The 12,291-nt window shown below is 36.6% G+C and overlaps 1 protein-coding gene across 4 annotated transcripts; it reads left to right on the plus strand.

Annotated features, from left to right (window-relative positions):
* Positions 1-2,907: 2,907 nt before the first annotated feature.
* Positions 2,908-8,714, plus strand: LOC133852395 (type I inositol polyphosphate 5-phosphatase 4-like). 4 transcript variants are annotated; one of them, XM_062289147.1, is made up of 15 exons: positions 2,908-4,023; positions 4,123-4,210; positions 4,625-4,693; positions 4,863-4,950; positions 5,044-5,148; positions 5,236-5,854; positions 5,950-6,143; positions 6,272-6,380; positions 6,517-6,665; positions 6,855-7,166; positions 7,264-7,328; positions 7,467-7,568; positions 7,695-7,838; positions 7,912-7,974; positions 8,086-8,714. In XM_062289147.1, the coding sequence occupies exons 1-10, from the start codon at positions 3,994-3,996 to the stop codon at positions 7,078-7,080; spliced, it is 1,677 nt and encodes a 558-aa protein (XP_062145131.1). In that variant the 5' UTR covers positions 2,908-3,993; the 3' UTR covers positions 7,081-7,166; positions 7,264-7,328; positions 7,467-7,568; positions 7,695-7,838; positions 7,912-7,974; positions 8,086-8,714. The 4 variants fall into 4 exon arrangements, with proteins under 4 accessions (XP_062145131.1, XP_062145130.1, XP_062145128.1 ...); XM_062289146.1 differs by having other exon boundaries at positions 7,681-7,838; positions 8,086-8,713; XM_062289144.1 differs by having other exon boundaries at positions 7,264-7,333; positions 8,086-8,708.
* Positions 8,715-12,291: the final 3,577 nt, after the last annotated feature.

Genomic DNA, 12,291 nt, shown 5'->3' on the forward strand with positions numbered 1-12,291 from the left:
AAAAAGAGTTCAATTTGGGACCTTAAAAAACTGCTATCAAAACTGCGTGGGAGAAAGGAGTAGGGTGGGGTGCTTAAGAGGGCTTTTAAAGCTGAAAAAAAGAAAAAGAACCAGAAAGAAATTTCCTCCAAGAGAAGAAGATACTTTGCCTAAAGTACAAATTAAAGATCACCCTTTGACTGCCTCGTTTGTCTATCTATCAACTTCCCACAACTCAACACAGTTTTGGAAGATCATACCAAATTTACTTGTTAATATTATGCGATTTCTTTCATACCAATTAAGGGTTCTTTATTAACTCCTTATATCAAAATTCTTTTCATATTTTTTAAAAAAAGTGTAGTAATGAGTTCATCACGCCCATGCCATATTGGTTGCCACAACACGTTTTAAGCGACTTACAATGTCAATCACTTAAAAAAAATAAAAATTAAGGGTTAAATATCTCTCACGTACATGTCGTTAGACCCTAAATCAAATCGTCTTTTCAATTTTAAAAATTGTCACAGGTACCTGTCGTTAATGAAAAAACTCAGTTGATACTTCTGTCAATCCTTCATCTATTTTTTTAACGGACATTCACGTCACCCATTTTAGAATGTTCACACCTATCCTTCATTCTACGTGTAAGTCACTTAAAATACGCTCATTATTATTCACGAACGTTACATAAGTGCGAGAAATAAGTGTCACGTGTAACATTACTATCACACTCTTTACATATATAAATAGATAGATAAATAAGTAGGAGAGCCAGGTTGAAGGGGAAACAGATCCTCTCCATTCGGTACCTTGTTTTAAAAGGGACAAAATTGTCCAAAATGGTCCACCGTAAAACAAAGGATCGGAGAGAATCCAATTCCATTGAAGGTTTCTTCTACATTTATGTCACCTTCCTCCGTTTTAATTCCTGCGGATCAAGAAAGTTATGAAAGATGGACCACAGAGAAGCAGTGTTGGTTTGTGGCACGTGAGGGAAAGAGGCAAGAGATATGTATCCATCAAGAGAGGTTGTACATTTGAAACTATAATAAATGATTCCATAACTTTTATTATTCAACATCTATATTTGGGAAGCCATGAATAATAATCGTACGCCTCTCTCTCTACATGAAGATCCATGTGGCACTTAACAAGAGGATAAGGAACAAGCAGTCTCATGTATAAAATTCATCATACCAATTATTGAATCCAACTCTCTATAGTGTACCCCTTAGACCCCATGTTCATGAAAGTGGTGTATCAAAGTCTCCTCACCATTAAAGTGAAAAGATTTGAAGATGTAGGTTCTTGCCCTTTAGTCTGTTATACAATTTGATAATATGGTAATAAGAATTAACCTTTGAATTCGTATATACTTTCTTAAACAGATAAAAAATAAAAATAAAAATTAAATTTTACTGTCACGTCATTTCAATTGTATGACATTAATTATTTTTTATCAATTGGGTCACAAAGTCTTTAATTTGATACCAATCTTTATGGTTTTACATCAATTTTGCTATAATAGTCTATGCCAAGGAGACCTGGACCTGTCCATTTATGGTCCTATTCACCAATAGTGCATTTTATAGCCTATATTTTTGTTTTTTTTTTTGTTTTTTCAAGTTTGAGTTTACTATCAATTTCTTCCCTGAAATTCGAATTTAGTCATTAAAATTTGTATCTGTTGGTAGTGTAATTACTCTTTTTAATTAGTTTAAATTTTTGGAACAACTGATAATTTAATACGATATTAAAACATTATTTCTAAATTTAAATACTCGCTCTATACTATATAGTAAAATGTATAAGAAAGAGTTTTAATTAAATAATTTTTTTTTTTTTTTTTTTTTTTTTTTTTTTTTTTTTGGTTTTTTGTTTAGGTCAATGGATGAAGCATCCTAAAAATCTAGAAAACTTGTGTTAAAAAAGATTTATATAAAACGAGCACATCAGCAACTCCCTAATCAAGCTCAACACATCGTCTAATGCTTTTAAAGTTTTAATTAAATTGGCTAAACGGTAATGGGAGGCACAAAATTCTCTCTTCCCCCATCATAATTGGGTGCCTGCCACGTTGACAGAAAAGGAAAGCATTTGTTTGGACAAAGTATGAGTTGGAGAAAAGTCTTTGACAACTAGAATCGGGACCGAATTGCTAAAATTGACTGGTGGAAGCTTCACTAAGGAATTGGTTTTTTTTTTTTAAATGTTTGAATGGGATTTGGAAGATGAAGATTAGGGTTGGATAGGGGAGTGTTTGGCCGTCAACTCCAATAGTTTAAGGGCAACAGGCAAAGGGAAACAGACACAGTCTCCGACATGTAGCATGTGTAATAAGATTAGTCAATTAAGAAAACAGGCTTAGAGAACACTTAAACCAAGAATCACTTTGTATTAGCTTGGGACATTAAACATAAGAGTTACACTAAGCCCTAGAAGATCGCGTGGGCGGTGGGGGTGAGTGAAGTAGGAGTAGGGTTAGGGGACCTCAATCACCCTAAGAAATGCCTTGGACACAAGTCTAAATTGAGTCAAAAGAGCCTCCAGGACCAAAATGAAGGTTTTGAGGACAAGATGCATTGCCTCTGGAGTTTAAAACACAAAAAAATAAAAATAAAAATAAAAATGCTTCCATTGTCCCAAGCCCCAATGATGAACATACATCTCCATGCACTCAAATCCTATAAACCTATGCATAAATCTCAAACCCCAAAAACAAACCCACATTCTTCCCTTCAATTCTGCAAACAATACCCAACAAAAGAAATTAATTTTGAAAAACAGACAACATTTATTTTTTTTATTAAGGAAAAAGGGGACAAGTATTACAAGTTTCTGTTCCATATTTGAAACTTTTTTTTTTTTTTTGGATTTGGTATAAAAGAAATGCACTTAAAGAAGAAGAGAAAGGGAAACAAATAAGCTCTCCCACATTCCCTTTATCTTTTTTCTTCTTTAACTGCTTTCCTTCCTTAGTTCCCCTGATAGAAGAAAGATTTGAGTACTAGTACCGGCACTGCTTGCATGTTAGATCAAACCTAACTTGCTGACCGTGGGCAGAGGTTAGAGAGAGAGAGAGAGAGAGTCCGGGCAACATGTCTGTGATGGTTGGGTGAGTGAGTCCGGTGGGTGACCAATATATCCATTCCTCCGCGAGTTCCCAAGTCCCCCCTCCAAAGCTTTTGGTTTTGGGTCGGCCTTGGATTTGGGGTAAAAAGCCTCCAGACAGAGAGAGAGAGAGAGAGAGAGAGAGAGAGAAGCCAAGCTGCCTCTCCTCCAAACACCACTTTATTCTCTCTTCAAATTCGATACTTTGCTCAGTACCCACAACGAGGTGTTTTTTTGTTTTTGTTTTTGTTTTTCGTTGCAGAGAGAGCCAAAACTCTCTTTCTCTCACTGTCTCTCACTATTTTAGGTATCCTACATTGTCTCGTTCCATCCTCAGAATCTCATTGTCTTACTTCTACGCATTCAGGGGGTCTGTTATTCTTTTTCCCTGTCTGTCTCTCTGGTTCACTTTCAAATTTGCTCTGTTTTCTGTTCCTCTGTTTCCGTCTGTTTTTTTTCCTCTCGACTCAACGCTGAAAATAGCGAGTAAACGGAAATTACTCATCTGGATATTTTCTGGGTTTTGCCTTTGTGTTCACTAAATGCCTAGAAACTGGGATTTTCTTTGTTCCCTCAATTGCTTTCTTCTCTTCATTACCTGAAGAAACAGAATATGTTAGTTAGCCGCCCCGATTGTTCTGTTCTACTCTCTTGGTAATCATTGAGTTTTCTCCCATTGTTTTGAGGAGCATAAACTAGCGGATTTTCTCTCTCTTTTTTTTTTTTTTGGTTCATTCTAGAGAGAAAAAAAACAAACCCAGTTTCTGGGCTTTTTTTGGTTCCCGAGATTTGATTTTACTGCACAGTCTTAGTTCATTTTTCCACAGTCAAACTAGCTGAAGAGCGGATAGTAATTAGATATTCTGGAAATCTGGATAGCTATATGAAGTTTGTGCAACAATGAGAGATGGGAGTTCCAAGAAAAGCAAGGTTTAAGAAATGCCTCCACTTCTCTTAAATTGTATACCTTTTTCTCTTTTTCAAATTTCTGGGGTTTCTAAGATTGCTTACTCTCTGTACTTGTTGAAGCTTTCATGGCCGAAGACATTGGTCAAGAAGTGGTTCAACATCAGAAGCAAAGCTGAGGACTTTCACGCAGATGATGTCGTTTATGGAGGTGATAATGACCTAACATTTTTGTCAATCTCTGCATGATTTGGATGCAATTTAGGGCTCTAGAATTGGGAATCTTAACTTTTATATCAACAACAAAAATAGGATTTTCTCTGCAATAACTGACTTGCTTTAAGATTCTTCTAGACCCTGAATGCACTTAGCATTATTCTACTTCTGAATCACTGTTTGGTTCAACAATTATATATTTATATATATATATTTGGTTTTGATGGGGGTCAGCAAGTTCTATTTGTAACTCAAGATCTGATCCTTGTTTGCTTCCTCTTTCTGAAATTTAATTATTTTTGTTTTCTACTAAGATGTCGTTGTTTTCTATAGTGCCTGAATATATGGTATTGATGCAGTTAGTGGAAAAGAGCACAGCTTTAACAACTTTATGGTTTTTCTTTTTCAGGTGGTGATGAAGAGTGGAGGAGCAACTATTCAGAGAGGGAGGCATGCACAATCAAGAAAAGCAAAACAGGTTCAGAATCAGACACTTCAGAACTTATTTGGACCACACCATTCTTAAACCCCGCACAGAATAAAGCTAAAACATGTTTAGAAGACACAGTTATGCTTTAAGAGTCTCATTATTTCTTGCTCCCAATTATTTTCTCTCATCCCTCTAAAACCCACCTGAATATGCACAGCGAGATCGAACAAAAGGAACTCTGATCGAGTCCGGCGGGGTAAGATTGACCTTGATACCTCGCAAGTGACGGATGTGCATAATTATAGGTATGTTCGATTGCTACTTATTGGCTTGCATTGGTTAATTTCTTTTGCTATGTGGTGGGTTTTATTGAGTTCTTCTTTCCATTTGGGTTATAGGCTTTTTGTAGCTACGTGGAATGTGGCTGGAAAATCTCCTCCTAGTAATTTGAATCTTGAAGATTGGCTTCATACCTCTCCTCCTGCTGACATTTATGTTCTTGGGTATTCCCTATTAATCAAATGTTGGTCTCTCTTTTATTTTAGTTAAGCAAATGTTTTTATATTAACGGAAGCCTTCTTGGCTGTCAGGTTTCAAGAAATTGTTCCTTTAAATGCTGGCAATGTTTTGGGCACAGAAGATAATGGCCCAGCTAGAAAATGGCTAGCTCTAATTAGGAAGACCTTGAACAGTCTTCCAGGCACTAGCGGTGGATGCCACACACCTTCACCAATCCCTGATCCAATTGTGGAATTAGATGCTGACTTTGAAGGATCAACAAGGCAGAAGACTTCATCTCTTTTCCATCGTCGATCATTCCAATCCTTGAGTCGAAGCATGAGATTGGACAACGACATGGCAATTCCACAGCCCCAACTTGATAGGAGGTATAGTGTTTGTGACCGAGTTATGTTTGGGCACAGGCCAAGTGACTACGACCTGAACTTCAGATATGGCTCCTCTGATGATGACAATGGACCAGGGGATTCACCATTGGCAACATATTATTCGCCAGTATCCTACAGCGGGCCTTTGCCCATGGAAGATAGAGATAGACAGTCAGGCCACTCAAGGTACTGTTTGGTTGCCAGTAAGCAAATGGTTGGGATATTTCTAACTATTTGGGTAAAGAGTGATCTCAGGGACGATGTTCGCAACATGAAAGTGTCTTGTGTGGGAAGAGGACTGATGGGTTATCTTGGAAACAAGGTATATTTTTTGCTTGTGGAAATTTTCTTGAATTTGAGAGCAAAATTATCATGAACTAGGAAAAGGTGGCACTCTCATTTGCTTGGTTTTTCCAGGGTTCAATTTCAATTAGCATGTCTTTGCACCAAACGAGCTTTTGCTTCGTATGTAGCCATTTGACCTCTGGGCAGAAGGACGGTGATGAGCTAAGGAGAAACTCTGATGTCATGGAGATCCTTAGGAAGACAAGGTTTCCCAGGGTTCATGGCATGGGGGATGCAGCTTCCCCTCAAACAATTCTAGATCATGAGTAAGGCTGAGGCCCTTGTTCCAATTGGTTCTTATGTTTGGTATCTCATCTTTTATGTTATGAAATGAGCCATCCAAAAGAAACCTATTCTTAGCTTATGGTCTTACATTGTGATTGTCTTGGTGCAGTCGAATTGTCTGGCTAGGAGATTTGAATTATCGTATTGCACTATCTTACCGTTCTGCAAAGGCTCTTGTTGAGATGCGTAACTGGAGGGTATTGTTAGAAAATGACCAGGCATGTTACCCATCCTGTTTGATGTAGTATTGATATTTACCTACTATTTATTTGGGGCTTTCTTTCTAAAGTATCAAAGCTTTTTGTCAACCAATTCCAAGAATTGCTCAACCTAAACATTTGTTGATATTTTCAGCTGCGTGTAGAGCAGGGACGGGGGCATGTCTTTGAGGGATGGAATGAAGGAAAAATATACTTCCCTCCTACATACAAGTATTCAAATAATTCTGATAGATATGCAGGGGATGAGAGGCACCCAAAGGAGAAGCGAAGAACTCCTGCATGGTAATTTTTCTTTTTTCCTTAAAAGGGGGTACGGAGGGGGAAAGAAACATCTTGTAGCAGAAGAGTTGGAGAGAAATTACACTGATGCATCTATTCAAAAGAAATTATCATTAAGCAATTTGTATTTAATATATGAATGAAATTGTGGGAAGTGGAAAATAAGTATAATCTGGCCATTTGTATGTGAAGGTGTGATCGAATATTATGGTGTGGCAGAGGCCTCCATCAATTGTCATATGTCCGTGGGGAGTCAAGGTTCTCAGATCATAGACCAGTTTATAGCATATTCTTGGCAGAGGTTGAGTCTTTAAACCGTAGCCGTATAAAGAAAAGCATGAGTTGTTCCAATGCCAGAATTGAGGTAGAAGAGCTGTTGCCATATTCACATGGATACACTGAACTCAATTTCTTTTGAGGGACGGAAATCTGAGTGATTCACATTCCAGTATGCTACAAGCCTACAGCTTGAAACAATGGAATAAGTATTAGATACTCTTCAAGGTAGTTTAGATTACCACTGTAAGATTTCTAACAATTGCTTGTATATTAATATGATTCTACATCATAATTGAACCGGATTTGAATGAACTTCATACAGGATTTACTACAAATACAGAAATTTCTCAGATTTTCCAACACCGGCCAGTCTGTCTCCTCAATTCGGTCGGGTAGTTATTCACCTTATTTTATAACTTTTATCATTCTTATATTATGCTAACAAAAATTGGAGGTCAGCTTTTAATTCGTTGATATCATTTACCTAGTTTGGATAGTTTATAATGTACCTAATGTTGCTTTCAGGACTGACGAGATTCATGAATGTTTGACATGGGCCAAACGGCATTCTCACTTTTTACCCAAGTAAAATCGTGAGCTAGTTGACCACAACTCCTGCATCAAAAGGTAGGCTACGTAATCAACGAATTTCCTGAGAGTATGTTGCCAATTATTTATTCATCCTCTGAAGTTTTCAGTTGAGATCTCTTGCTTGTTCTTTACTCTTATCTGCATTCAGACCCCATCTTGCAGGTCCATGTGCTGCCAACTACTTGACTTCAACGGCGATAGAGACATTCTGTCACCCATATCCAAAAGAAGGGTTGTCCGTTTTTTCTTTCCTATTCTTGGCTTGGCTGTAATGCTTCTTCCCAATACCTATCCCTGTCACAACAGGTACAGAGTTTGTGATTTTTTGTCAATAATCTAACCCCTGAAGTTTGTGGCTCACGATTTCTTTCATCACTAGGTCCTAATCGACAAGCTCATCGACTCCCGAAATGTAAAAAGTATACTCAATCTTACCAATAAGGTAAGCTAATTTTCACTAAATAATGCTGTTCTTATTGTAAAACTTGGACTGATGCTTTCACACTAATGCATTCTATAAGCTAAAAGAATAGTATATTTTGTGTTCTTGCAGGATGGACTGGCCAACTCCAGAATAACCAACTTCATTTGGTGTGTCTAATTAGCTTGCAAATTTTTTTTTACTTCTTGTTAAAGGGGAAAAAAATAAACTCGGGGTAGATATTTTGCACTGAGGAAAGAATTAGAGATGTAACAACAGAAACTAGTTAAAAGCGAAAAAAAGGAGTTTTGATTGATATGAAGCTTCTTTTGCTGTTGCTGCTAATGATTTTACTGAAAAATGTAAAAGTGAATTTGGTTGACTGTCCCCATTTCATTTTTTATTTTTATTTTTCTCATAAAAACAAAACAAAAAGCTCACACTAGCTTACTCTTTTCATAGATGTGTCAGGCAGTCACCAGTAAGTCATTATGTGTAGAGTCCTTACATATTCCCTTTCTGGCTTTCTCTGTCGTTTGTTTTGATTCACCGGGCGCCAAAAACATTTTGTAAATGCAATGTTGCCACTTCCAGCCATTGCCAAATAAATGACATGTTATATATTGCTTTCAACGACAGCTGCTTCAGTAACTCAGTTTCAAGTTTCAACTACATACCACAAAAAAGGTGGACACATACATTGAAGAAAAAAAGTGGGATGTTTCAAGTTCTATTATTTCCCCTCAAAAAAAATGAAAAATTATACTTTTGAGTAGATCAAGTTTGTCTATGTGGAGTTGGGTGCAAGTAATTGAGCAACAACCTACCCTACCTTGGGAACTATTGCAAGTAAGAAATTTATGAGCTGCTATGTAGTAATTTCCTCATCCACAACACCCCTCTACATTAATGGGTAACTTCCCTTCTTCATTAGTAAGTTAGAGCAGTGGGGTGCCATTATTTTTGCTCTGGTAGACAATAAAGGCCTTAATGGCTCCCAATGTCTACCATGTATCTATTTATTGTTCTCCACATTATAAGCACTTACTAATATCATCATGATCAATAGGTTTTAGGTAATTTTGTTGTCTAAATTGATAGCAATTTGAACAAAACAACAAATGTAAGAGAGTTCTTAAGGGGCTCATATGTCCAAGTAGATGAATAAGTAGCCCAAAATCTACTTGGATAGATGAGTCTCATATTAACTCTCTTACATTTGTAATTCAAGCAGCAAAATTGTTGGAGATCTTTATCTTTACAAAAAAAAAAAAACCTGCAAACGGGGTCGAAAGACAACTAAGAGCATCACAGCTAGGGCTGACAAAACGGGTTCACGTGTCGGGTTTGGGTCAACCCGTTTGACACACTAACTCGTTAAGGGTTAATCCCTGACACAACCCGTTTAACTAAAAGGGTCATACCTTTCGACCATAACACAACCCACTTAAATAACGGGTTGACACGACACAACCCATTTGACCCATTATATAATAAAGTCAAAAAAAAAAAAAAATTCATATTATTTGAATAATCATATTACTCCACATATAAAAGTATGAAATGTTGAGTTTGTTTTATTGTTTATTTGTTTTGGTTCAATTTCAAGTTCAAAAACTTGAAAAAAAAAAACTCGGCTAATTGTTTTTAATCTTTGTCTTTTTGGTTCAAGTTCTAACTCAATAAAAGAAAATGAACTTTGTTTTATCTTTTATGAGATTTTTTTAGTTTAGTCTTTACTCTTTAGACAGTGAGAGAAAAAGAGAGGTAACATGATTGTTTAGGTTTACTTAATGTTGAAAAAAAAAAAAGGGTTTAAATATATGGGTCAAACGAGTCGACCCACCGGTCAAACAAGTTGACCCATTAATGACCCGAACCCTTTTAAGCTTAATCCTAACCCTTTAACTTCGTATCGGGTTCCCGGGTCTTGTTAAAAATTGGTAGTCCTATGAATTATAGCTCTAGCCAAAATGCTAAAAGGGATCTAAAAGCATCAGCCTTAGCAAATTGCTGAAAAATATGATGAGCGTGAAAAGTGTTCAGCTTATCCCGTGAGCATTGTTCACTCACCAAATAAGAAAAAAAAAAATTTTAAAAATTAAATTTTTTTGAACATTCTCTTTCCTATATATATATATATATATATATATATATATATATATTTCATTTCGCTTTTTCTTTCTACTTTTTTTCATCGTATTGTTCATATTTTTTTTTTGTTTCATTTCATTTTCATTTGAATACTTGGGGTTGGTGCGGGGTAGTGAAATTGAATTAAAAAGAATATGAACAGTTAGAAAAAAAATAATTTTCAAGTATATGATTGTTGGGGAAAGAATAAAGGTAATTACTTTTTCCCCACCAACTACCGGCAATTGTCAACATGTCACCACGAACTAACATATTTATCAAAAAAGAGCCTAAAACTACTATTTTTCTAATATATACATATATTAAAAAAAAAAACAAAAATAAAGAAAGAAAGGGGTGGGGTCGCTCGCGAGCCAACCTCATAGGTGGCATGCGAGCCACCTCGAGATGAAACCTGAGGGTGGCTCGCGGCCACCTTGTAGGCCGGGTGTGACTCATGGCTCTGGAATAGCTTGTGGCAACGTAAGAACTTGGAGTAGCCGCGCACCAATCTAGAACATGAAAAAATGTTTTAAATAAAAAAATAAAAATATAAAACTAAAATGCTGAGCCGGACCTAAGTGAAGTAAAAAAATTTAATAATTAAAAAGAAAAACAAGAAAAACATGTTCTTTAGATAAATTGTCGAGGCAGAAGTGAATGGGTTTAAGTTTAGTATAAGAAGAGGGTTATTTTTGGATGCGGCAGACTCTCTCATTGGTCAGATCCGTCTTAGATACAGACTCCAAGAAAATCGTACTTGTTATTTGTCACATCAAGTTCTAATATTGTTGAAAAACCTGCAGAAATTTTGTTTTTTACCCAAGAGGGTGAAAAAGGTTAAAGTTTAACTGAAACTGAGAACTAAAAAGAGCGCGCGCCAAGGGAACTGCTTTTATTCCCAAGACATTTCTCCATCTCATCGCTTGCCGGTTTTCCGCACCCCACTTCGCCTACATTCTGCTTTTCTTATCCCCATTGCCATCCTTGCACGTGGATTACACTCTCCTACCACTTTCGGTCTTCTACTAGAATAGATATCAAATTTGAGAAATGATCCCTACACTCATTTCTCACAATAACCCCACAACAAGCTGACGTGGCTGGTAATATTTTATTATTTTTTTTGTTTTGTTTTCTTTTCTTTTTGTAAAAAAATAATAAAATATTACCAGCCACGTCAGCTTGTTGTGAGGCTGTTGTGAGAAATGAGTGTATGAATCATTTCTCATCAAATTTATATGGGATTTAATTCATACACAGCACCACCACAACAACCCCTCACATGAGGGTGGGCCCCAATGTGTGGGGTCCACCCTCATGTGAGGGGTTGTTGTGTAGTTGTTGTGTTGGTGTTGTAAATTTAACATTTTCCTATTTATATATTTAGGTCTCGTTTGATTTGTGAAATGACTATTTCATTAGGAAAAGGAAAACTATTCCTAAGAATATATAGTGATGGAATGGAATGATTATTCTTAATATTTAGTTTGGTAACAACTCATATACATTAATTGGAATATAATCAAAATTACTAAAAATACCCACATATTATATATATATATATATTAAAAAAAAATTAAATTAAAAAAATAAAATAAAAAAATAAATAAAAAAATTTGAAAACTATAGGGTGGCCGACGACCACAATGGGTGGTCGACCACCCACGAAATAGCAAGGGAGTGGCCGCGGCCAACCTCGAGGGACCTTGAGGGTGGCCTGTGCCACCCCCAAATCGCCCCGGGGGTGGTGCGACCACCCCCAAAACATAGGAATGACTATTTTGCAAACCAAACGAGCCTTTAATGTCAATTGACTGTTGGCATAATCTCTGGTGCGTGTTTTTCATTCCGCATGGCCTCCATTTCCAGTCCCACATCCCTCACCATTCTCAATCACCAAATCACTCTTAAATTGTCTCGTGATAATTATATGCTTTGGCAATATTTGTTGGCCTCATATCTTGAAGGACATAATCTTTTTGGGTATATTGACAACTCCATTCCTTTCCACCAAAGTTTATACCTTATGCCACCACCTCATCAACCACAACCACCATCTCACCTAATTTACTTCCCAATCTCAACTACAAAGTCTGGGTTTGCCAAGACAAACTCATCTTGAGTGTCATTATCTCCACAATCTCCGGAGTCATTTGTGTCCATGTAGTTGGTATCCACACATCTTGTGATATCTGGATTACC

Source organism: Alnus glutinosa, chromosome 12 (assembly GCF_958979055.1).
Source record: "Alnus glutinosa chromosome 12, dhAlnGlut1.1, whole genome shotgun sequence".
NCBI classification, from domain to species: Eukaryota; Viridiplantae; Streptophyta; class Magnoliopsida; order Fagales; family Betulaceae; genus Alnus; species Alnus glutinosa.